Here is a 27,758-nt window from a genome sequence, read left to right as displayed (position 1 = left end):
GTGCAGTAGCTCATTACTGCTGCTCAGTAGTGTTGTGTCACGCTTCCTGCTATATGACTGTACTACACAGCATGGACAACTGGTGCCACTGCCACACCAGCGACCAGTCAGCGACCGCGGTGCTCTCCCTGTGGCTAATCTCACTGACAGGTGGCCGGTTGCGCCGACTGGGAAGTGGCTGCAGTGCTTCATCTGGTGCTCCCACTCCCTGGCCAGCGCTTGCAAGGGGGCACCAGCGCTCCTGCCTGCCACCCCTGCCAGTCGCCTAAGTGGAGAGTGCAGCCTGTCAGGGGGTGTACCAGTGCTCTCAGGGGGTTCGTGTGCACCCCCGTGCACCTCCTATGTGTCGCCACTGCTCCATAGTAGTAATGAGCTATTGCACAGTCAGCATTTCATGCGGACATGGCCAGCAAGGATTACAATACCATCCACAGTGCTATTGTACAAGTGTTTCAAAGGCAATTAGACCTTTAGTTGTCAGGAGTACTTAATTTGCAAACACCTGAAAAAGTATGAGAGGGCTAAAGGAAATCCTATAAACTTGCAAGTTACTATAAGAAAAACACAGACAAAAATTCCCTTGTCATTTCAATATTTTACTATAGCGCGCACACACACACACGTGCATGTGGAGTATCATAAACAGGATGACAGTACTAGTCTTAACTTATGTAAACCAAGAACTATAAAATAAAATGTTGTAGTGTAGGATTTAAGGAAGTAGACAGTTGAAGAGTGTGAGACAGAACATGCACAGTGGGATTCTTCCACTAGCTCAAGCAGTTGTAGTAGCAAACTCCAAACCAGAGCTAATGAGGAATTTTACAGGGAGACTTGTTTCAAGGTGTATGACTTTGGTGGAGCTTAAGCTTTTTGTGGAAATTTTTGTGGAAAAATTCTGAAGTCCAGAGTGGAATTTTTGGTCAAAATGAGAGAATAAAAAATCCCAAAATACCAATACCTTTGGTACTAACTTGAGGTGTGGGAAACCTAGATTCATTTCTGTTTTACATTATTCACACCAAGGACTCTAATCAATCCCCCATCTCACAAGGAAGTCTTCACAAACAGAATAATTCTTTTAATACAAACTGCTGAAAAAGGAACAAGAAAATAATGTGAAAGCACTTCAGTGCAGACTGCGGTGGACACAGGTATTTATATGTTTATCAGATATTTCTTTAAATAGATTCAACCACAACATCTCTGCACCGAGCAGTAGTTTGAATTAAGTCATTCAGTGTATTAGTCAAAGCAAGTGAATTAGCTACTTTAGCATACCACAATACAGCTTTTGCTTTTAGAGGGTTTGTCTTCACTGCCTTTTTAAGCTTAAGATATGACCTCAGTTTTGCCCTTATTCCATTTTCTCTCGCCTACAAGACTCTAGCTTGAGTTAAGTGATAATTTGAGATCAGTCTAACTTTTCCATCTACTCATTCCTACACAGTAAACCTATTGGCCCCTTTGGCCCAGGGGTCTGGCACCTGGTTTTACAACCTAGCGTAGTCAGTGCAGAGCTTCACCCACAGCATTGTACACTGGCTGACTCTGCACCTGCTCTTATCTGTCTGGAGGCATTATTATCCAACAGTTCATTGTAAAGAGCCACTTGAGGATTCTTTCCCAGTTGTGCGAGACCATGTCTGTCCTTGAACTGCAAAGTTCACTTATATCTGCCTGAAATAAAACAAACCTGGGCTTCAACATTTGAGCTTGGACTAGCTTAGCTAACTCTGAATACAGGTCAGATTTCTCCTGGGGACAGGATTTAAGCTAAAAGCCAGGTCAAAAGCCCCGATGAACAGTGCAGTGAAGACTTTATGCTAGAGATGTGGAAAAAGGTATGAAGTTCAACCACTGCTGAAGTTTTAACTAATAGGGTTAGAGGGACATGTCACGAGCTCATGACCTGCTAATCCTATTATTTGGTGTAGCTCAGGAGTTGCTATGCACTGAGGGTGCTGTCACTCCAGCTAGGTTAGCGCAACTGGAGCAAGTCTAGTGTACTAACATGAACTAACTGTGGCATATGTTCACATCCAGAAAAAATGGCAAAAATTCACAGAAAATGAGGCACCGTAGTAGTCCTTTCCATATAGTGTGTGCTTGCTCTTCACTAGACCTCATAAAAAAACATGTCCATGTTCATCAACGTTTGCACAGACAAGGCTCAGCGACTCAACAACTTTTGCTCAAGTGTTAAAATGCCCATTTTCAAGGTTACTAAGGGCATGTCTATCCTGCAGTATGTCCAAGCATGCCCCACCCACCTGTATTCACATTTTCCAAATCTATATGTGTGCCCGTGAAGTTTCTCCAAGCTCATCCCCAGCAGTCATTCTTAAGGAAGCTAGAGATAGAAGGCTTTCAAGCACCTGCAGAAAGATGCTCCCTCAAGTGTACATGCCAGCAAGGTCACAGGTTTGGAGTATGCCTGCAGACACAGGTGGATGTAATGTACTCAGGCCAGGCAGCACCCATAGCTTAGACAGGCCCCTTGGCACTTTAGAGTGCAAGGCTCATTGTAAGTCAATGGGCTCCTGCATGCTGAAGTCGCTTGTGAAAAATGGGACTTTGGGCTGACAGGTAGCAAGTCAAGTGGACCTGATTTAAAAGAAGTCTGTAGACACACACAACACAGCTCCTAAAAGGGAGTAAACTGAACAGATTTGCTAGCTTTACCCCCTTATGGCTCCTCTATAGGAATAAGTCAGCAAACCCGGTTCCTGTAGCTGGAGGTATGAACAGATGAACTAGTTACTGTGAGACTAAGGCAGGCAGACTTTTATTGAACATCACAGTAACCACACACATACACACTTATGCCATGTAAAAGGCAGACTGACCTGTAAAACCTTAGGTCTCTATGAAACAAAGATAAGTTACCACAACTTAGCTTTCATTTCCTATGGGGTAAGAGTACACACAGGCAGTTTACTGTGTAGCAGTCAACTGCCCATAGTAAGCCCCCCATTTCTACCTTAGAGTAACTTGGCTCATGCCTTGAAACAACTCATGCAATTAGGAACTGCAGAAAGGGCTGCAAAAAGGGAAACATTTAAATGTGTTGATTACAGAGCCAAAGGGGGAAAAGGCAAGGGAAAGAAAACCTGAAGGCTTAAGAAGAACCCAGTTGTCCAAAGTAGGACATGAAGATTTCCTTTCATAAGAAAATTCCCCTTCACAGCAACTATTATATTTAGAGTGGCTTTATAGTGCCACAGGTAACTATTCTCTCTCTAGGACTATCGGCGAGTCTCATGAGTCTATTGTAAAACTCACTGAAGTCAATAGAAAGATTACTATTGACTTTTTAGACTTCTGAGGCAGGTGACACACAAGCAGTTTACTGTGACATACATCCTAGACTGCCTGTTCTACTTGGGCCCAGCTTGGTGCTCTCATATGACTAGCCTCAAAACATTGCACAAGTGTGTCCGTTTTAATTCTCAATGGAAATTTCAGAGGTGCAGAATTACCAAGATGAGAGATTTTCTTCTGAAAACTCAGTTCAGTGTCAGAGTCCTTGGCAATGAGGTTTTGCAGAGTTCGGAAACATAGTAGTGGTTTCCCCACAGGAAATCTCTGATATAGCATGTAAAAAGAGCCAACATTTCAGGGGCAGTTAATGAGATTGCTTTGTGCTTAACGTTCTGAAATTCACTGTTTTATCACTGACTATTGTTACCTACAATTTACAAATGAGACTGTGATTAGGTGATTAATTTTGTTATGAAATAGGGAACTCAACCCACTGTAGACAACCAGCAAAACTCCTCACACCATAAGCCCTGTTTCTGTTTTTATAGAAGTTTTATACCAACTTAGGCTCATAGGTGTTACTCCCGATTTACATCCCTGCGTGTTCTGGGTGGACTTTAAACCACTGTACAACTTGCAAAGAAGACTGGAAGAGTTTGTACTTCACATGCTTTCAACTTCATTGAGAATTTCATCTCCTACAGCACTTTTTACAGACCATCTCCAACAAAGGTGAGTGTATTTTGGTTACGGGTATCTTTTCCCAAGCCCTTTAAAGCTGGTTCACCGTAGAAAGAAAATTCACATTAAGGGCAATTCTACCTGCAAGAGCACTGAAACTATTCATGGATATTCAAGCACCACCACTCTCCCCATTTATTATTCATCATTATTCATCCTCCCCATTATTTATTGTACTGTTAATTAATGTCAACAGGGACGCTGGTCTTCAAGTAGGTACAGTTCAGGTGATGACTACCTTTTAGAAAACTCAAATGCAAAGTAGGCGTAATGGACCAAAATCTGCTCTCAAGCATGCCATTTATTCTGCTAGATATTGTGGGAGGCATGGCTTATCTGATTATTTAGTCTGATAACCGAGTGTCGTACTTATATAGTAGTTATTCAGAAGGAAAGAATAATGTACCACTTGCAACCGCACACCCACACAGCAATATGCACAAATTATCAGCAGTTCACAAATATGGAATGAAGTCTATGCTTTTAATTTACCCTGTTACCTGAAAGATATGGGTCTGTCCACTCACAGACAATGCATATGAGCCTTATATGAAATGCCTACTTTTCTGTTCTTTATAGTTATGCATATGTTGATCCTCGTCTTAGCTGATGATGTGTTTAAATGCCTTTCAGCTTGGACAAATCTGATTTTCTCCGACATTTCCAACCCCATTGTCCAGACTCTAGTAGTTTAGATTAGAGTTGCATAAGGCTGGTAAAGATGGTTTCTGTCTAGTTTTGTATAAGTATTGTCAGTGTTTCAGGCAGTTTGGGTTCTTGGCTAATTGTTCAACTCTCTATAAGGGTGCTGCATAGACTGTCCAGACCCAGAGGACTAATTCAATACACACCAGAGCTCTGTAATTGTCCATCTGCTGAACAAGCAGCAAGTTGTTCCTTCTGGACCTAGACTAACTCTCCCCAAGTTTTAAGCTCCCCTGAGTTGCAGAATGATCCAGCCATGGTTTCTTCCTCCAAGTCTTTGGGACAGATTAACTGCAAACCCTTTAGAGACACAGGGCCTCATAGGGGAACTACTGGAGGGTCCCAAGACAATTGAAAACCCACCTTCCCCAGTAGGCTAAAGCATACCCTTTCTGAAAGCTTCAACCTTACTCCTTCAGGAACTTGACAGTAGAAGTACATACGTAACATTCTCTGCTTTAAATAGCAAAATATAGACAAGTGAATGAAACACCTGGATACATTTCCCAGCCTCAGTTCCCACATATGCTTAGAATCATCATCAAAGGCCACCTGGTGCTACTTTAAACCTCCCCAGAAAAAAGCCTACCCAACAGGCTTCTTAAAGAAGTCCAGGATACTTCCCCTCTGCACAAGTCTCTTCCTCAAGAACACAGAGATAATCTCTTCTTACATTTGTAGCTAGGCATCATCTTCTTTTCTCTCTCCAGAAGGGTCAGCGAAAGACTCTTTCTTTATAACTACCTGTACCCTTTGTCGAGCTTCATCACCATCCCTTCTCCCTCCACCCACAATCAGAATTTTTAAGGGCGCACTGAATAATTCTTTGCTTAGTTATCACCTCCCTTCAGTTTAGACTGAAGGCCTGGACAGTATCCATCTCTTAATTCCTTTGGAAAGGAAGACCATGAAGGTAAAACAAGCCCTGCCCTCTTTAAATACTGTGTCAAGTGCAAAAATGTCCCCGTCCACAAGCTTTAGTCAAATACAAATGCAAAAGACAAGCCACGCTGTGCATTCAGAGCATAGATCGCAGCATGGCCCACCCTCCCCGGGATCAAACTGAATTCATCATCTCTGTACAGACAGATTCCCCAGAACATCATAACACATGAAACAGAGGCTTATCCAAAATCCAAACCCATATGAAGCCTCTTACTGTTGCCAAACAAAGCTATCATAACTGACAAGTCATAATTATCCTTCTCTGCTGAGGAATAATTTATTAACATAAACAAAGCATTTCCACTTAGAGCTAAACTCTTTTTGCCTTATTCTACATACCCAGCAGTTTATTACACCTCTCCTTGACTCCTAATTGACTCTAAAGAGTTTTTTTCCTGCCAGGCCTTTTCCTTCAGCTAATAAGCATTTCACTCAACATCCCTGCAGGTTTCTGTACTCCTCAGGCCTGTTGCCTTGGCATGAAGGAAAAAGGCTCTCTGCAAACCCACATCACACTCCTATTTCTTCACGTTTCTCACTGAGTGCAGGCTGTCTCTCACTCCTCCTAACATCCCTGGTGTTGAGCTACAGACTGATCCCAGGACTCATTTCCTTCACCAGGGGAACAGAACTGCGCCTGATCCAGGTATGGCTGAGTTCACTGCATTTCAGCGGCTGGCTAGCCCAGTGACAACATGCTTCCTTTAAGCGTGTGAGCAGCCCTGCTGAACTCCATTGGACTTCTCCTTCACTCAAAGAACATTTTTAAAAGCTTGGGATGTGAGCCAGCGTATTCAGCGTTTAGTCTAATTAACCCTCTGCTTTGTTTGGCTGGAATGGCTATTTTTGGAGCAAAAATATAAAAGTACACATTTCCCAATTTCAATTCTAATCTCATATCTAATATTGTGGCAAGTATCAAAGCTGCTTTTAAGTCAGAAATGTGTTTCTTCTCATGCTAATGTTTATCCAAATGCACTTATTTTTGAGTTTGCAACTCAGTGTGAAAGCATTCACTATTTTTAGTATTTTTGCCTCTAACTATACCAAATTGGAAGACATCTGGTTTTGATAACATCTGGACAATTAAAGGCCCCATTTAGTTTTGGGGCAAAAAAAATAAAAATAAAATAAATTGCAGAGCCATCTCAGCATTACTAGAACTAGCTTAATTAGACATTCCTAAGGAAGCACTGGTGTGGGAAATATACTTTCTACATTCTGATTTTGGATGCTAATAAATTAATAGCATTAGGAAATAATGAAGAACATTTTAGTAGATGTATAATAAGCAGATTTTTTTCTCTTAAATCATTCTTTTACAATGAGGCTAATATTATAAAATATATAAAAGCATATATTGCTGATAACGTTTTACAACTCTGTTGTAAAAATTATAAAGGCCCTCACCTGTGCTCACTCAGAAAAGAAAATTGTGGATAAGGGGCTTTGCTTTTTTATTTAATAATTATAATAAAGAGTAAGACATGTATTTTTAATCAAAGATAAGGCATTTGGGGCCTAAAGAAAAGCAATAAAAATAAAAGGTATAAATCCTTGAGAAAACACCATAAGAGATGTAATCTTCTGCAACAAGACAGCAATTCAGAAAACACAATGGTTTCGATAGCCAAACACAGGCAGATGTTTGAAAATATCAAGATGTGGTATATAGAAAATACACACTTTTGAACCAGCTGCTTTCATCAGGTGTTGAGCAGATTAAATTTGCCTCTGGCTGGGGTAACGTGTACAAAGCAAGAATTTCAAAGCTAGGAGGGACCATATAATGATGGTTTGGCCTCTTATATAACCCAGTTTATATCATTTCATTAAGTAATTTCTGCAGGAAACCAGTAAATACTGGCAACATCATGTTCTTTAGAAAGACCTCCAGGCTTGATTTAAAACTTAATGAGCTCGAGAATCAATCAAGTAAGATATTCAATTTCCCAAATTTAAAAAATTGCACTTTATTTGTTATACGAAGCTAGAGACGGGTGCAAATAAAGCATCTGTACAGTATCATTAATGTAGGTCCGGGTTCTCTAGAAAATGAAAGAGCTGAAATTTGATCCATGAAATGATATACAGCCATGTTATAACAAGAGGGTATGCTTCCACACTACACTTCAGGTTAAAAATGCAGCTGGACACTGCCCACGTTTATTACTCCACTGAGTAGTGCCATTGGATTCAATGGAACTACATACCTAAGTTTGAGTGTTACTGCTCACATAAGTTAGTATTGCAGAATCAGGCCTGTCACATGAAAACACAAAGCCTCGTGCCTGCTTTTTTGTAGGAAGAGAGGTAGATTGTACGAAATACAAGGGTTCAATCTACTTTTCACTTCTTCCTGAGAAATACAATGCAGGAGAGTACCACTTCTATCTCCAGGCTGCTTAGAAACCTCCTCCACCACATTTCCTGTTTGTAACTGAGCAAAGAAGAGACAAAAGACTTTTAAGACCAAGAGAGCTCCAGAGGCAGACTCAAGTTGCCACGCTAAAGCAAAAGAGCGTATTGGGGTGAGGCAGTTTAAACTCAATTTTATTTTCTGTTTGTGATAAAGAAGCTCCTTCTCCAAACAGCAATATATGAACAGGTATGTCTTTTTCTCCACTTTCCCTTGATTTATATAAGTCTTTTATATGGGGGGAATGTGTTTCAATAGATTACAAATTCCTCGAGCACGTTGTTCAGAATCTGAGAGTCTGAATATTCATATTAGTAATTACAATGATGAGTCGTCATCATCGTAATCTAAATTAATCTTCAGCTAAGTGGGCAAAAGTGCATTAAGATTTGTTAATGAGGAAGAAACACTGGTATCATTTTTGTGCTTAAAAGGCTTCCTGCTTAGAGAGATGCTGATTTTACTGTGCACTTTTCTTCCCCTTCTGAGGCATGAAGTTTATATCTTAAAGAAGCAATTAGCTGCGGTCTAATTAATTGCAGTTTAAGGACCCCTTTCCAGGGAATCAATCCTGTATTAAAAGTTCACCCAGGTGGAAATGTTATTAATGTTAATTTAGCATTTGTCAGTCACTTAATGGATTTTTTTGGTAAGGGTCATTACTATAGAACATTATTTATCTCGCTGCTTAATTGGAGAGAAAAAATTGCTAATTCAGCCTTTGTCTACAGACATGATGGGATATGAACTCTTTTACTCCTCCAACTCATTCTGCAAATATGGATCACTTGGAAGTGACCAAAAGTCATTATTATACCTCCTTTGGATGATGAAGTGATAGTGGAGTTGGTATCTCTCATTCCAAATGGAGAGATATCTACATTCTCCTCCCCTCATCTTAGCTGAAAGGACTGAAGAAAGTATCATTCTTAGTGATGATTTCTCTAAATCAGGGACAGAATGGGACAACTTTCCAGTAGAAACTTCTGCTCTCCATCCTTGAGCTGTTAGAAGGATTAATAAAAATATTGCCCTCCTTTCCCCAGACTCCGGAGAGTAGTGCCTTTCGTGAGCGCCAAATTTATTTCATGAATGAAGCCTGTGTCCATACCAGTAGGGTACACTAATGCTCATTAATGGGAGGATTTCAAACAGGAGATTTTTTAAAGAACCCTTCACTCCAGAGATGTGCCAATGGTACTTCAAAAGGGAAATCAGAAAAAGAGGAGCAGTAGCAATTACATTTACTGAAAAATATGTTTTAAAAGCCTTACATTGTATTATTATGATATAGTGCCATTAACGTGCACAACAAAATACAACACACTAAATAAAAGGCGGACTTTCAGCCCTCAAGCAGAAAAATAAAAAAGTCATATAGAATATCATCCAGTTGGTCTAATTTACATTTTGAGGTAAGGAAGGCATAAATTGCATTTAGATCCACCACTAAATGTGATCCTGTTTTCCAAAACTACATTGCCTTGAAAAAGAAATGGATGCCATAAATATAGAACAGACCCCAGAGCAAGGTGGATAAAAATATATAACAATGTGATAGATGTATTAAATATATCCCATCCCCACCCCCCCAAATGTTCACAATTTAACACCAGAAATCCTGGGCTAAGTGAGCACTTTTATGGAAGTCTTTAGGCCGTAACAATTCAACCTTCATTGCTCTAAAGGCACTCCCATTACTTCTATAATCGCAAACAAGCTAGTCCTTGAGAAGAAATATAAGAGACTCAAGTCCATTGTGTTTCTTTTGTTTGAAGAGGATTCCATGAGATCTGGGTAGAACCACAGGCTTGTAACATTCAAACCGTGGTATATTATTCCTACAGATCTGTTTCAACTTGGGGCATTAGTTTTAAAAAGAAGCAATGCAATTTTTAAAATAATAAGACAAAAAATTAGAACAAAGAAAAGGTTTCACTTTCAATGACAACTATTTCCATATAGATTGAGAAACCATCACCAAATGTGGTGATAAAGATCTTTAAAATCAGTCCCCTGCCTACACAAAAATCATCTATATTTGCTGGGTATCACAAGAGACAATATGGAAGAAAATTAAACTTGGAAAACAAATCTAACAATATTAAGCTATGGGCCACTCTCTCACAGTGAGAGAGGAAGCATTCAGCATTTTCCTTCCATTTGTTTCAAGCTTTTCCACCCCCCTCTATTTTTGACGTCTTTTGCACAGCAAGCGAGTTGTTACAGGTTACACCTGTTCTCTGTCACACAGAGACAGCTGCTCAGTTATCTGTGGAGACATATTGTTCTGCAGAGTGCTATTCAGGTTTCCCCCACTGCTGTCGTCAAAGTTATAGGTATTTAAATAACTCACTTTTAATAATAGTAAATAGCTCGGGTGGGGGGTTACTGGCAGTAAGCATGTGGGTAGTGAAGGAACAGCTGGGGAAGAGAGGGGAATGTGTATGCAGGAAGCAAGGGGCCTGAAAAAGTGAGATTTCTCTCATGTTTTCTATTTGGATAGCAAGATTAGCTTGAAATTTACATTAGAAAAAAAAAAGTGTGGGACACACAGAGAGGCAATATTCTGTGTTTGATCAAACCCCTGACTGGGACTTTATGGATATATCTAAGACTCACTTTCGTTTATGGAATATAAGAATGTTGATTGGCAAGTGCAGGTATTTTTAGACTGCTTATGTAGGATCAAGATTAAAAATGCAAGAGGATGATATGTTAATGGTCTGTGCGTGTGCACGTTTCTCTCAGATAAATAAAATAAAACATTTAAATTGGAATTTTGTATAATAATTTTAAAAATAAAATCTAAAACATGACCTGCTGAGGAAAACATTAAATAGCCTGCCTCAGACAGAAGCCTATTTATGATGTACAAACAAATCCAGGAGGTTATGAAGTTTTTTTTTTGTATTTTGGAACACTGGCCGTAGTTTCTCCTTTTTTTCCCCTTGGAGGATCTAAGAGAACTGTGAGGATCATCATATTTTAAGTGTAAAGAAAATTAAGCCTCACTAAATGAATGAAGCAGCAATTTTTGTACATCCTGACTTTAATTACATAAATTAAACAATGGGCAAATATTAATTGTACAACTCATTGTCTTATGTTGGGACTTGGTAATTGAACCAGTTTGAAAAACAGGATTGTAGAATTCATGCAGAGTAGGCTCACCAGCAGGTATTAAAAACAATAGTAAGCCTGTAACCTCCAAATTACTATTTTGCTGGCCACTAAGCACTGGAAACTGTAAAACAATGATTCTCAACCATGGTACTGTGGCCCCTTGGGGTGCCTTGAGACCTTTTCAGGGATACTATGGGATGCCATACAACGTTAGTACTTCTAGGACCCTGCTACACATTCAAATTAAAGCTGGACCAGCTACAGAGTTGTTACATATTTTCAAGCACTAACTTTATAGCTGCTTGGCTCTTTTATAGCTGGATAGTCATTTTTATTTTGTGATAATTACTTTGCACATGTGACTGGTCTAATTTATTGTACAATTAACCAGTTCATTTTATAATATACATAACATGTAGCAGGGGCCTTAGGTATGCAACCATGAGTCACAAGATAAACCCAGTGGCTGCGTCCAGACAAGCGAAGCTGTGCAGTATGTGGTGCCGCGGACACGTCTGTGGCGCCACATACCACATTCAGCTGTTCTCTGTGCTGCAAGGAAGCAGCACGGGGTTTTTTTTGACCCCTGGATATACGGGTATAAAAACAAAATGCGCGCAAAAAAAGCGGAGCAGCACATGCGTGTCACTCAAAACTGGAACCTGGCCGCTGGAGCCACACTCTGACTGCTGACCAAGATCCAAGTGGTAGGATTGCTGCTGCTGCAGCCCCAGGAGGTCCCCAGGACCTCAGGTAAGGCTGCTGGGGCCAGCCTGACCTACCCCACCCAGGGTAAACTGCCACGTGCCAGAGGATGCATGGTACAGGTGCTCCCTGGTGATGACTAGCGGCGGCACAAGGTGTGCTGGTCCTAGCTGTCTCTGGGGAACCAAACATCCATGCTCGTGTGGACACAGCCAGTGATTTCAAATAATAATCTATAGTGTTTAAAAAATATTTTGATTTGTTGTAGTCTTCCTGAGTTCTTTGCAACAGAAAAATTGCTGTATTATTTTTCCACAGTCACAAAATGAGTGAAAACTAAGGGCTGGCATTTTCCAAGGGGTGCCTTGAGCTTAATTAGGGGTGTCTTCAGTCTAAAAAGGTTGAGAACCACTACTGTAAGGGAAGAGAGGAAGAGGACAAGTCAGGCTGGTTAGGTCCTGCATAAACACTCTACCTCCTTAGCCTCTCCCTTATGTCATCGTGAGACACAGAACACCGGGCAACATGGACCCAGGGCCCGATTAATGCATAGGCAAACTAGACACATGCCTGGGGTCCAAAGTGAAGAAGGGGTCTAGTTGTGCTTATTTTACATATTATAACTATTGAATAAAAATAAGTAATACAAAGATACAGTATTAAGTAAGGGCCCACAAGTTTGCTTGCCTAGGGCCCACTAAAGGGTTAATTCAGCCCTGCATGGACCTGTGATCTGACCCAACATAGATTTAAATTCTTAATAAAGTATTTTCATTCCCTCTTCCCAACATCTTAAAAAAAGAAACAAAAAGTTGGGAGAATTGCTTAATATTAAAGGATCCAAAGTCTATGGCTCTTCAGTTAAGGTCTTATGCCTCTGAGATCTGCTTTCTATGTTATTAAGAAAGAAGAGAAAAAGAATTCCCAAATTTCTGAAATAGACTAATTGGATTTTTTTTTGTTTTTGCTGCCAGTTCTTTACTGCAGGAAAAGATACATGCTCCAATGATTGTATATATATATATATATATATATATGTCTTATTTGACTTGACTAATATATATATATATATCTGTTTTCGTTTGGGATAGAGAGGTTTGAAGAAGAGGATGTCTCCCAGGCTGAGTTTTAATTTGAATATATATATTCAAATTAAAACTCAGCCTGGGAGACATCCTCTTCTTCAAACCTCTCTATCCCAAACGAAAACAGATCTACTAGTTTCTGTTTGGATACTTAGGTTTTCCTCCTTCAGAGTATGATGTGCCCTTCCTTCCCATGGGCCTAAGAATAAAATCCACATGGGGAGAAATGTGGAGAAAACTAAAGACAGTAAATACCCACAGTCAAAGTAGGAAGACAACAGGAGGAAGGATGGTCTTGGGGGTTGGCACCTGGAGTGGGATGCAGAAGACCTCAATTCCATTCCTGGCTCTGACACTGACTTCTGTGTGGTTTAGAGCAATTTATTTAGCGGGAGATTTTGCGGGAGGAGAGGATGCAAACCTCAACTTTGTGTCTTCTGGCCATCTGTTTCTAAGGGGAATGTCATCTGTGCATCTTTACACAGAGACCTTATACCTAAGCTGGGGGATGCTCATGACTGGCTTTATGGGCCCTCAAAACACAGAAGGTGCTTAGAGAATGTAGTGTGAAGAGTCTTGTAGTTATTTAGAAAGAACTGGGAGGCTGTAAAGGGTGAAAAAGAAAGGAACAAAAAACATAGTTCCAGACATTACAGAAAGTGATGGTGGCAGGGACTTTGTAAAGAAAAAAGAATGGCTGTTAGAAAGAAGGGTACTCCTAAACTTTTTGTAGAAGACGGTTTTGTAGGGGAAGGAAACTTTCAAAGAGAATTGTGAAGTTCATGATTTTACTAAACATTGTCTCTGGTTTCCTGGCTCTTTTGGTTTGATTCTAGGTCTGACAACTCAGTGGTCAATTTAAATCAACACAAGGCACACCTACATAAGATGCTTAATGCACAGTAAACTTATTCTACTGTGCATTAGCACATCAGAGCAAAAAATGTGCTAATGCACAATAGAATCAGTCTACTGCACATTAAGCACCTTTTGCTACTGAGTGTTAGTGCCGGCTACTGTGCATTTATGTAGTAACTCATATTAGAGGTACTAAATTTAATGCATTGTAGCAAAGGTGCATTAATACATGTGTAGATGCACCCACATCCAACAATAATTGAAAGCCTGACAGTGTTGTCTTTGATACCGGTGGAAGATTTGCCACCAGCTTGAGGGGGAGGAAAATTGGGTTCTAAAGGCCCAATTGGGCCCAGCTGCAGTTTTTCCATTGACTTCAGTGACCAATAGGTTGCACTTTGCAAAAGGGGCATTTTTCTAAGACTACTGCCATGGATCATTGAGCAGCTCCTTGTGTCAGAATGTCATTATCACAGAAGCAACGCTTATCAGAGTAAAATAAATAAATAAGGCAGCTCTGGCAATATGGTGTAATTAGAGAACAAAACAAAGTGCTACAGCCAGGATGAGCAGTGCTCACAGAGAGCAGGAGCTAATGAGCCGAGCAGCAGCAGTCTATCTTCTCAGCGGGAGTAAAATCATTGGCCCCTGCTGCAACATAAAATGTCCTTTGCCACACGAATGGGTAAAAAAAAAAAAAAATAGCAAAAAACCCAAAACAAAGAATACATGAAGAAAAATTCACAGAAACCAAGTGAGAGTAATGTTACTGGTCCAGTCTGGGTTGTCATGCAGAATTTGATCCCATTGTTACCCACCTCCTCAGTCCCCATCACGGCTCCCTTCTTTCTTGTAGCTGTTCTGGAGTTCCTGTAGTTTAAGTCTCTTTAAGAAGGAAAGAAGTTTAAGTTAAGCATCTCAGGCACTCCAACAGTATGAAAACAGGATGGACAAGTACCTAGGGCAAGAACGCAGCAAGCACACAGTTAAACCTTTCTCCATCAGGGAAGAATTTTGGAGCTACTTTGCTGGTGGGAGTAATCACATATGTGGGACTGCTCTGTTTGGTGGCAGAGGGTCAAACAGGCTGTGGTCTTTTTATCTACCCATGGCAGTGGAGAATTTAGATGAGATGAGTCCACCTTACACAATGTACCATTGTTAAAAATGAAGCATGGGTTTGGTGGGGGAACAGCGGGGGGAGAGAGAGAGAATCTCATCTGAGTTTCTCAGCAGGCTCCAAGGAGAGGAGGGCTTGAGATGGATGGGCTGAACCTGCTTATATTTCATTACCTTTGCTCCCCCACTGCCAGTTCATTTAAGCTATGGCTAGACTCTGGCTGCCGTCTTTCTAATATCCATAGACTCCTACATGCTCCACTTTCTGCAGCTTCTGGGTCCCTCTTTTTCACCATCCCAATCAAAGGAGCAGAAAGACACTTCCAGGCAGAAGGCTAGACAGCGCAGGGGATCGTAACAGCTTCCAACAGGGATGGAGAATGCAGCAGAATGACACATTTTTACAGGAATGAGGGGAGGAACACAAAATATTAAGGCATAAAAACACTCACAAGAAACACTTGCAATCCCTGGGGATAAAACTCAGCACAAAGCAAAATCCAAAATTCAGCCTTGATCAGGCAAACTCCATTGAAGCCAGTGGCTTCTGCAGTCAGGAGTTTTGCTTAAATAAAGAGTAATATTCAGAATTCAGTTCACAAACCTATTTAGTTAACAAATAGCAGATATTTTGGAGAAAATAGCATCACGTCTTCACATGACAGCAACTTTCCTAATTTTCTACACTTCTGGGTGTCCAATTGGTGACACCAGACTTGGTCAAGCCAACACACTGTGAAATGTCATCTCTATTAGTAGTTTTATCAATTCTATTTTCTTAGAATTTGACATCTAAACACTTCCACTAATATTTAATTGGGTTGTATGGCAGCGGCTGTGACTGGAATAAAAATGTAATGTGACAGCCTTAACTATAGAAAGACTAAAAATATATACAGCACTTAGTCAACACCTGATTAAGGAGGGTTTTGCTTTTTGTTGCAGAAATGGACAAAGTTGTTGAGTGTCACTTCTTAATCTGGGGACTTGTAGCCTTTTTGACTCTGGCTCTGGTTGTTTCAGTCATCCTAAATGTTTCATTCTTCTTGAAAAAGAAGCAGAAAGGTAAGCAATAGTGCGTGCATCGATTGCGTTGCATATCAGAGAGACTATAAGCACATTTATTACTTTTGGCCAAATATTACACTTTGTATCTTATAAAATGCATATTTGAAGAATAGACTGAAGTAAAAATGATTGCTTAATATGTGAGGTATGATGTCACCTCATATGTGATGCTCTATGGTAGGACAACAACAAAAAAATCAAATAAATGTCAGCATAATTTAATGGTAAAGAAAAAAAATCTCTCCCCTTGCAAATGTTCATGACTGTATATTCTGATTTCATCCACATTTAATTATTTAATACGAAATACAACTCCTGTCTGAAAAAGTAAATTTTACTAAATAATAGGCACTCCATTACAGCATCCTAAGTAGCTATCTAGCCATTCTGTTGCTAATCCAAAAAGGACAGTATAGCTTCCTTAATAAATGAAAATACAATTCATTCCTTAATAAATGAAAAAAAATTATCAAGGAGCACATCTGTGAGAGGCCAGCAGGGGAGATCATGCCCAGGGGAAATCAACATGGGTTCATCAAAGGCAGGTCCTGCCAGACCAACCTGATGGCCTTTTATGACCAGATAACTAAATCCCTGGATGATGGTGTCACCGTGGATGTAGTCTTTCTGGACTTTAAAAAGCCTTTGACACGGTCTCTCACCCCATTCTCATTAATAAACTGTGTGACTGTGGCATTGACGCCTACACAGTTGGATGGATCAAAAATTGGCTGATGGGGCGCACCCAGAGAGTGGTGGTGGACAGGTTGTACTTGACCTGGCGGGATGTGAGCAGTGGGGTACCCCAGGGCTCGGTCCTGGGGCCTACACTGTTCAATATCTTCATCAGCGACTTGGATGAGGGAGTGGAAAACACATTGTCCAAGTCTGCCGATGACACCAAGATGTGGGGAGAGGTAGGCATGCTCGAAGGGAGAGAAAGGCTGCAATTAGATTTAGACAAACTACAGAAGTAGGCAGATGGTTAATAGGATAGGCTTCAATGTAGATAAATGCAGGGTGCTGCACCTTGGGAGAAGGAATCCACAGTATACATACAGGCTGGGGAGTTCCCTTCTTGAAAGCACAGAGGCAGGAAGGGATCTTGGAGTCATTATTGACTCCAAGATGAACACGAGCCGCCAATGCCAGACCGCAGCCAGCAAGGCCAACCGCAACTTGTCGTGCATCCAAAGATGCATGTCAAGCTGGTCCAGAGAGGTGATGCTCCCCCTCTACGCGACATTGGTCTGACCTCAATTGGAGTACTGCGTCCAGTTCTGGGAGCCGCACTTTAAGAAGGATGTGGCCTGCCTTGAGAGGGTTCAGAGGAGGGCCACCCGCTTGGTTGGAGGACAGTAGGGCAGGCCCTACAAGGAGAGGCTGAGGGACCCAAACCTGTTCAGCCTCAGCAAGCGGAGGCCAAGCAGGGATTTGTCGGCTGCCTACAAACTCGTAAGGGGATATCAGCAGCAAATAGGAAGGGCCCTTTTCCCCCCAGCAGCACCTGGGGTGATGAGGAACAATGGCCAGAAGCTGCTGGAGAATAGGTTCAGGTTAGAGATTAGGAGGCACTATTTCACTGTCAGAGTAGCTAGGATCTGGAACCAACTTCCTAGGGAAGTGGTCCTCACTCCTACCTTGGGTAAATTAAAAAAGAGATTGGATGAACACCTATCTGGGGTTGTGTGATCCCAGCGTGTGCTCCAACCAGTGGCAGAGGGTTAGACTAGATGATCTATTTAGGTCCCTTCTGACCCCTAACTACTATGAAACTATGAAACAGTCTCCCTTTTCATTTAAAGGTGTGATTTTCTCTCTCTCTCTTTTTTTTTTACTAAAATAATTATACCCATACAAACCTTGTCATGGATGCAGTTGCACAAAGGGCATTTCACATATATAGTTTTTGCCTCCTATCCGTACAGCTATGCTGGCATGCATACATTTATGCTGGTATAATGACATTATACTATTCTGTGCTGGTCACATCTCATACATACAGAACATGTGTATACACATGGAAAGCATGAAGAAAACAGTTTGACTGAGGGATGCTGAAGCGGTATTCGTTCTGAAAGCCAAAACAGAAGATCGAGCAAAGAATCTTTAAAATTCTTAAACCTAGTTTCAGCAATGAACCTTTCTGTGGCCTGGGATTTCCTGAATCAGTTGACTGATCTGTGTAACACAGGAGATTCCCTTGCAGAGATTCTCTTCCTTTCTGCTCATTATATTGCATAGGATCCTACTACTGTACCCTTGTTCTTCCACATCCTGTATTATTTTTGTCTCCATTTTTTGTGATGCTTCATATGCTCATCCTACAAGTCCTTTGCAGCATTCTGCATGTAACTGGCAAATGGGACCTTGACTGGGACCTGTTGGAAAAGGGCAAAAATAACAATAACAATAGTAATAATGTTATTAAGTTGTGCTAGTCAGAATCTAGATCCATGATAAAGGAAAATCTATTTAAAAACAAATGTCTTCAATCAGTAGTTTGAATCTGAGAGGAAAAATAACCCACTTAGGACTTGGAGAGCTGAAAGCTATCATTCTTGCACAAAAAGCAGGCATAGTGCCTGCGAGCTATTTTTAAACCCACATCATGTATCCTTCAAGCTACACAACATAGTTGTGTTACAATTTAATAAAGTGAGCTGAACTATGTCAACCATGCATGATTTACATTTTCCTTTTACTTAAACTATGTTTCCAACCCTTTTCCAGATTACACATACAAAGACTATCAAGAATATCATCCAAGGTATGTTGGAGATAAAGTTCACTTTGATTTAGGAAGGGTGATAGAGAGTGGTAGGTTGCTGGGGATGGAGTTGAAAGGACGGCATACCATTGGTCTTATATTTGTCTACAAAGAAACATCTACTTCTTGCAGATGATGGGCTCCTTTTAAAGGAAACAGGGAAAAATTACATCACTTAAATACAGGAAAATACTTCACTCATTTTATAAAAGAAGGGTGGGATTTAATAACTTGTGATATCAGACTAAATGGGCATTTATTATTGCTTAACTACAAAGAGAGTGAAAAGGAGATCTCAGAATTCTGCCTTAATGGTCTAAAAAATCATGACTTCCCCATATCTAAGGATTCATATTTAGATGGCAGATAGAGCAGGACCAGGTCATATGCCATGCCCAATCTGGCTGCTCCAGATCACATGCTAGAATGCAGACCAAGTCTGTGGGTCAGTCCTGCCCGTGGACTGACCCCATACCACTCATCTGGCCCACAGTACCAGATGAATTTGACACCCTTGATGTAAAGCATCTAACCCATTGTTTTAGGGCATGCTTTCACACAAACACTGGAGGATGTCAGATGATTTGTAATGTTGGTTAGGGACTACAGTTGCTATTTTGATTTTTTTGTTTTCTGATCCTGCTTTGCCTTTTATGCTTTTAGCATTTTGTGTTTCGAGGGGTGTTATTACTGCTTACAAATACATTGGGGCACATAAGGGAAAAGAGATATTGTAGCTAAAGAAGAATATTGGCACAAGAACAAATAGGTATAATCATTTAGGCTGGAATTTAGAAATACTCTAACCACCAGAACTGTGGATCATCTGAAACAGCCTTCTAGTAATAGTAGCAGAGCAAAATATCTAAATGGTAAAGCTGGAGCTCCATAAGTTTATGAAAAAGGATATGGTATAAGATACAATTATTGGCAGTAACACGACTGGACAGTGACCCAGGAGATCCCTTCCAGACATGTCCTAGAAATGTTGGATAATATTGATACCATGCTTGGCTCCAACATGGCTCTTACAGATATTAAATTCTCCAAGGTATGCCCCAAAGATATAGTTAACTCTCAGAACTGTGAGCTGCCCCTCTAAAAATAAAAAAAAAAAATCAATACTCATTTTCTCTCTCTCACTGCTTCCCCCATGTATTAAAATTATCATCTTTTCTAAGACAGGTACAATCTTATTTCTATCTATGTGTAAAGTGCTTAAAACAACAAAATCTTAACCTCTGTTAAGGCTTCTAGGCACTATTGCATTATAGGTGACAAAAATCAAGTTCAGTATGTGCAGCATCAGCAGGAACTAGTTATTTCTTATTCCGCATTGCAGTGACGATGACTATTACACTGAAGAATGCCCAGTTTATGGCAACCTCAATCAAGAGATCCTAGGTAAGACTTGTCTTAATCCTGAGAAATTGTTATGTAGAAATAATATTTTACTGGATATTTTTACTAGAACAACTGCATGATTGGGATATACTTAGATAGTTTTCAAATGCATTGCATTCAGAACTGAAACTAATTTAAAATCTTGAACTATGTTGCTCCAGTTGCTTCTAGTTGTTCATTTTAAAATTAAGCTTATCAGATTTACCACATTTATTACCCTAACTGTGATATGGTACATTGGAACCAGGACAGTGAATAATGATTTTGGAGAATGAAAACTGAGTTTGGTAAATAGTTTTACTTATAGTATCTCAACAAACATGTGAGGGCTTGTCTACAGGAAGGGGGGGTGCTGTTTAATGTAAAGTGCAGTGCTATACTCATGCATAAGGCTGTCTGGACACACTTCTTTTTATGTAAACAGCTTTATTTGTTTTAGCTTAATTAGGTTTGGAACAGGTTTAAAACGAACTGAACTAAGCAGCTCAAACTGAAATAAGACTGTCCACATGGATTTCAACTGATTCAACTAAACCACTTCCAATTTGTATATCAACACCTCCTTAAGCAATGAGAAAAGGAGGAATCCATTTTTACCAGTGCCTAAAGAGGTACTAAGAGAGGAAATAACTTGACCCAAGTTTGCACTAAATTACTGTCAGAATCAAAAGTTGAATCTAATTACTCCGACTCCTAGCAACTTCCAACACTGACCGACCAACCTGTGCAGGTTGGGTCCCTGAGGAGCCTTGCTTAGCTTGGGAGAACTGATAGGTCATGTTGCTAAAAGCACTGTCAAGATCAGTGGTGCTCCACCTTCAGCCCTGCAGACCAGATGAGTGACATGGAGCCAGTTTGTGGACCAGATCCTGTGGGTGGGGTTGGTCTGCAGGCCGGATCCAGCATAGGGTTGACATGTAGTGACAGTCTACAGGTGTGATCTGGCTTGCTAGTATGGCCTCACATGTGGGATTTGGTGGTGGAGTGACCCCACACACCAGACCCATGGGGAATCTCTAAACTGGATTTGGCCCACAGGCCAGAGGTAAACACCTCTGGTCAAGACTGTTCATGTTTTAAAAGTTATCCTAAAATTAAAAAAAAATACTTGTTGGACAGCCAAAATTGTTGTCCCGTTCGACAATCACAAGAATAAATAGACCCATGTACAGGAAGAAAATGAAATTAAGCCTGGATTTCCTGTCCTTTTTCCTCTTTTCCCAAAGGAGGGCAGAGTGAGCATTTAATTTTTAATTTTCATTTCCACTAATGTAGACGTGGGAGATGCAGTTCTATCCTGGAGCGTTTCTGCTTATCTTTTCATCATAGACAGTATCTCATTAACATTAAGAAATATTTTTCCTTTTTTAATAAGCCTTGGAGGAATGTTGCTATGAACAGATGACGGCTCAGCCCCAGAGACCCTCTACTGGGTTACAGGTATCCTTATTTCTACCTTTCCACTTAGCCTTCATCATCAACAAACACATTTTGTCTCCAACTCCTTTTATGGGTCCATTAGTAGCGGTCAGCCCCAGCCTCTTCTGCAGTGAAGAGTGGGAAAGTTACACTGCCTTCAGTTCCAGTTCAGCCAAGCACTTAACAATGTACTTGGTGATTTTGCCTAATCCATGCCTTAATGAGGAAATTTGATCATTGCAAGCACCCAAAGAGTAAACGCAAGCCATAAGACTACAGCTCTAAGCAAACTGTGGGTTTAATGACATGGATTCTAGAGGGGTTAACAGGGAATTTGCTCCATTGTGTCAAAAATATCAGCTTAGCCACTAACAAGTAATGACCTACTGAAATCACAATTTTGAGGAAAACATGAAAGCTGGCTTTGCCCGTGGAAGTGGGCAATGTCTGCAAAATCTGCAGAAAACAAAAACAGCTTACTGAAAATAAAACGCTGGCTCCCCAGTTGGAGCCAGCAGTCCTCAGGGTGCTGTGGCCCAGCTGTGCAGCCTGCCAGAGGGGAAGTTGTGATGGATGCCAGCATACAGGGGATCCCAAGATGGCTGACTCCCCTCCCCTCACTGCTGATTGGCTATGAGGGCTGCCTATCATAGAGCTCTGCGCCTCTCCTCCAATCAGCAGTGGGGGTGGGGCCACAATGCAGACAGCCCTCAGCCAATCAGAACTAAGGGGTGGGGCCATATGGGCAGCTTTTGCAGCCAATCAACAGCAAGGGGCAGGGCCCCGGGGACACCTTGGTCAGGGGCATGGTGGGGGTGGGGACAGCCACGATAAGCCCTTGAAAATGATAGCCAGCCCCACAGTTGGCCTATGAAATTGGCCAGCTGCCTCTGAGTTGGGCCAACCCCTACTAATAAGTGAAGTTACATATTAAAATATGTTGAAGGTATTTTAGGATTTTGGCTACTAATCATGTATACTGTGCTCATCAGATAATTTCTAAATATATTATGTATTTAAAAAAATAAGATGTGGCAGGATAAGAGAATCCTTGGTTTGGGGGGCAAAAGGTACTTACCTATTATTGAAAATTAAGTAATGACCTAATAAATGAGGTGCTAAAATCTGAGTCACCAGCATGGCATTGCTTGCTGTAGACTTCTGCTTTCAAAATAAAATACATAAGCTGGGAGTTAGAAATATACTGGGAAAATCTAAATGAGTACTTGACTGATTGTGGTGTGGCAGACCTAAGCCATATGCCCTGCAATTTACAATGTCTGGACCATAGTATAGCCATTACCATGACTGCACTCTAAACCTGCACAAAAGATTAAAGGGTGTAGTTGTTCAGCCAAGGATTAATACTTTACAAATATTAGTAAACACAATGTTTCTCCTCTTAGGTGCAACCTGAAAATCAGATGTGCTACGCATCTCTGGATCACAGCATTAAGGGAAAACACAGAAAACCTAGGAAAAAAAAAGCTCCGATAGAAGAGGAGGAAGACAGGACATCTAAAAGCAGCACATTGGCTTCTAAAGCTAGCATTTATCTCAATAGTGAGCAGCTAGCTGCTGAAAACACGGAAACAGAAGCCATTCATGATGACCCCATCAGATTATTTGGTTTGATTCATAAAGCAAAGGAGAAAACATTTGAAGGGGATTCATGACCCAGCTGAGTCATCATGCCAAATAAAGGGTCTTCTGCCTGGTCATGCAACAGGAAGATGCTGCATAAATAAGGATTAAAAACCTGGTAAATTAATGCACCAATCAATGGTACAAATGGATGTCACAAGCAACTGCAGACTAATTTAGGCCAGTAAATAGCAGGATGTTAGACCTTGACTGTTAATTCTGAGGCCACCTGAAGAAGAGCTGGACACCCACGTATCCACCCAATTTCCAAGGGAGTTGCAGGAGCTGCAAACCTCTCAGAATCTGGCCCCAATTAGCTGTTGCAATGTGTTGTTATGCTAGTAGGTTAGATTCAGTCCTTTTATTTTACCCCTTTTTCTGAAATGAAATCAAAAAGCCCCACTCAGTCCTCTGCAGTATACTAGCAGGTTCTGACTGTTATTCTTTATAGTTTCATAAATAATTCTGGAATTAGAGGCACTTTAGGATTGGTGTATTTAAGATTGTGGTTGATTGTACAATTAAAAACTTGTTATGCTGTATTTCCCACTGTGACCTACAGTAACATGTCATTATATTTAAGTTTAGAGAATAATTGCGCAACTTCAGTTCATTTAATTCAATACTTAAACATCCAGAAAAACTTAACAATTCCCTTACATGTACTTTTGGTTTCCTTTTGGTGACCTTGTCTAGAATGAATCTCCCTCCTCTTCTATTAATGTAACATTTTAATCGGCTCTTTGTAAAGAAAATGGCAAATGATCCAGAAAAACAAACCTCCTAGGGAAGATTTATTCCCATAATTTTCTATTTGATTCTACTGCGCATGTCTACACAAGATGCTAAATACGCAATAGACTAGTTCTACCGCACATTACCATCACTAAGAAGGCATGTGTCGGTACTACTGCGCAGTAGTGCCAGTTACTGCTCATTGAGTTAATACCTGTTATAATAGGTACTAAACTTAATGTGCAGTAACTATGGCACATTAATGCACATGTGGGCATGCCCCCTGACTCTTACATTGATGCTTTTGAAGCTATTTTAGGAAAGTAGAAAGGCCCTTTTATTTCCAACAGGATTCATATGGTGCATGCACCATATTTGGACTTTTGTCATGCTAAAAGTTGTTTAGGGAAGGGTCTTGTTCTTTTTTTAATATATGAAACATTTTGGGTTTGTGTAAATATTAATAGTAATAATAGGTCATAGTTGTAATGGTGCCACCTTTTGGTACAGGAGCTCTTCACATGCAAAACAAACAGAATATGAACTGTCATATTCTGAAAATATTAAGTATTACTTGAATGTGTCTGCATCTTTCTTACAATGAAAGTCTCCAAAAGAACAGCTAATATGAAGGAACTAGAAAAAAAATACTAGTAGTGAACAGAAAATGTATTTTGCACATTGTGATAAAAACCAATCTGAGATTTCAAAAAATAAGACGATAAGCTTGAACTGAAATACGGGAACGCTAAAGGAGGAAATTTATCTTACCCATATCAAATCTGAAGGAAGTAGTTATAGCTTAGTTACTACAGTAGATCAAAGAACGCAACATCTATCAACAAACTCTTGCTTAACTTTACACACCAGAAGAACACACACACACACACACACACACACACACACACACACACACACACACACACAGCTTCAATTTTGGGCCGATCAAACCCCCGTGTTGTGCACACACCCCACTTACTTACCTGCCACTCTGGCGGACGAGGAAGCAAGTTGTTTGCAGGTGGAGTGGTCTCTGGCTGTGTGGGGGGTAGGTGCTTCTCCCTGCAGCAGTGGCAGCACCCCCCCAGGCAGCACCTGCATGCAGGCACCCGGCTCAGGTGGTTTGCTATGGTAGTTTGCTGCGCCCCAAGTCATTTAAGGAGCATTACGCCACTGAATTTCCTACAGCAGCTGGAATTAATGCGCAATACGCCACTGAGGTGTGAAAACACTGACACCATTAAAGCAGTGCAAAAGCATTTAGCTTGCTTTAAAGTGTTGTGCACACCACCCACTTGTTTCGTTTACAGACGGCCAAGCATTTCTGCTGCTATTTTTATTTACAATGGCAGCGTCTATACAAGATGCTACTACACAGTCACTTAATAAGTTGTTGTAATTGAAATGTATTTAGTACGTAAGTATTAAATAAATGCAGTAACCTGAGTTACTGCACAGTACCGCCAGTGAACAGACACTTTTTTTGTGATGTTACTGAGCAGTAGCCTAATAATATTGTGCAGCAGCGTTGCGTCACAGTTTTTGCCATGTGATGCTACTGCACAGTAATATTGGGCTACTGAGCAGTCAGCGTCTTGTGTAGACATGCCCAGTGGATCAAAGACAAGGGATAGAGTATTTTAAATTACAACAGTTTATGAAGTCAGTGGTGGAAGTCAAAAGTGGCCAGGGACAACTTTCTGGGTTTCTCATTATGCTTGTACTGGGCACATGGACTTTGCATTCAACCTCCCTCTTTCACAGTGGAAATCCCAAGTTTCTGGTAATCTCATGGGTTACTAAAGCCTCAAAACAAAACATGTTTAATTCCCATTAACATCAATAGAATATACACAAATGCTTAAAGCTAACCTCGTACCTAAGTGTCTTGCTTATCTGGGAGTCTTGTAACTTTGCTCCCTCAGTATTGTTAGTCTTAATTTAATCTTTTATGGATTGATAATACCTCATACCAGCTAGGAAAACTTGCCATCTTTTCCTAGTCATTTGATGATGGAAGCAAAAATGGAAACTTTGGCAGATTCTATTTCTATGTTTGGCCACAGCTTTGATTAAATGGTCTAAAGGTTATCATCATAGGATAAGTAATTTTATCCTATGATGATTTTTAGGATATTTTAGGATAAACAACATTAAATGACCACATCAGCTATTTCTAGAGATTTCTACTGGTCCTGATATATGGATATTTTTCCCCTTCAGCAGTAAGGAGATCTTTTTAAGGAAATAATTCTTCAGCTCTGTAGCCTTGGCTTAAATTTTCATATAGACTGAACCTTTTGTCCTTAGCCTACAAGTCAGTGAAAACCATAGATCTGACCTAGCAACAACCTTTTTGGAGGTGGTTTTCAGGTGGTTGCAGAACTCTGAAAAGGAGAATATTCTTTTTTTGCTCCCTCTTCAGCAAACTTCCTAGGGGACCCCATGTGACTGTGTACATGATAAGTGTGTGTTGTATAAATGCCATGTTAAAGAGTAATTTCAGTAAAATTGTTAGTAAACATCTGCATAACCTAAAATTCTGTTTTCAGTAATATACTGAGAAAGTATTTTAAATAAAACCAAGGTAAAAGAAGAGTGTAAAACTGTGATCATATCATAAACAAGTTGAACATGTATTTACTTTCATATAGCCTGAGACCCTCAAAAGAGTGAAGTGAACCAAGACAAAGCCAGAAGGGGAATTATTATTTTTTTATTACAAATATCCTCATAAAAGCATTACAAATAATATTATCACTATATATAATCTCTCATAGCTCAAAAGAAACCATAACTATTTATAACTCATCCCCCTAAAGACAAAAGAAAATTTTATCTTTTTTCCACATATAATGCAACCTGAACATAACTTTGTTTACATCACATCCCCCCCAAACAAACTAAACAAAAAGCATCTTTCTTCCATATCCCCCAAAATATGAATGTTTACATCACCCCCACAACAATTTAAATAACATGCCTCTCTCTCCCATATATCACACTATGAACCTAGAACTGTTTGCATCACCTCCCCACTCCAAACAATTTTAAAACAACAATCTTTTTCAAATCCAACTTAAAGCTTTTTCTCCACTCCTTTTTCAGATAACATCCACACTCCCACTTCAAATACACAAGCAACCACATAGATTTATACATCAAACATAAAACATCATTATTTTTATCTTACCGGTACATATCTTTATGGATCCACTCAAACAATGCTTTGTTCATCATTATAAATATAAGGTCGCTCTCAATTATACTAAACCATAAGATCCAGGATAAACCATAATAACCAGAAATAAAACTAAAACTATACACCTTCCCATCAGTCCTTGTCCCATCTCCCACCACCTGTTGCACCAGGTCTCCCTAACATAAACACTCCCCCTCCCTAAAACCTCTTCCTCTGATCTATAAGATACCCCTAACACAACACTCCCTCTGTTCCTCGCCTACTTTGCTACCCCTTCTCCTCCACTATAAACATCTAACACCATATCTCACATTTGTCCTTCCCCATTTCATGTCCCTTATGGAAACATAAGCCATCATTCCTCCTTTCTCCACCTCTCTTCAATCCCCACCCACTTCCACTCCTTTTTCCTCATATAGTATCGTAGTTCAAGCAGAGCCAACCGTAGACATGCTCTAACTGTGAATTCCAATCTTTTGAGGATCAACAGATTCTGCACCTTCCGCAACACTACTTTTATACACGTAAGCCAGATCCTCATTCTCCACT

At 40.3% G+C, this 27,758-nt stretch overlaps 1 protein-coding gene across 1 annotated transcript; it reads left to right on the top strand.

Annotated features, from left to right (window-relative positions):
• Nucleotides 1–7,810: 7,810 nt before the first annotated feature.
• Nucleotides 7,811–26,603, top strand: LOC102575462 (T-cell receptor-associated transmembrane adapter 1). Its single transcript, XM_014598981.3, has 6 exons — nucleotides 7,811–8,263; nucleotides 15,913–16,032; nucleotides 18,769–18,805; nucleotides 20,148–20,209; nucleotides 21,585–21,649; nucleotides 23,035–26,603. The coding sequence occupies exons 2-6, from the start codon at nucleotides 15,915–15,917 to the stop codon at nucleotides 23,302–23,304; spliced, it is 552 nt and encodes a 183-aa protein (XP_014454467.1). The 5' UTR covers nucleotides 7,811–8,263; nucleotides 15,913–15,914; the 3' UTR covers nucleotides 23,305–26,603.
• Nucleotides 26,604–27,758: the final 1,155 nt, after the last annotated feature.

The sequence above is a fragment of the Alligator mississippiensis genome, chromosome 1, assembly GCF_030867095.1.
Source record: "Alligator mississippiensis isolate rAllMis1 chromosome 1, rAllMis1, whole genome shotgun sequence".
NCBI classification, from domain to species: domain Eukaryota; kingdom Metazoa; phylum Chordata; order Crocodylia; family Alligatoridae; genus Alligator; species Alligator mississippiensis.
This window is presented reverse-complemented; position numbering and strand designations above follow the sequence as displayed.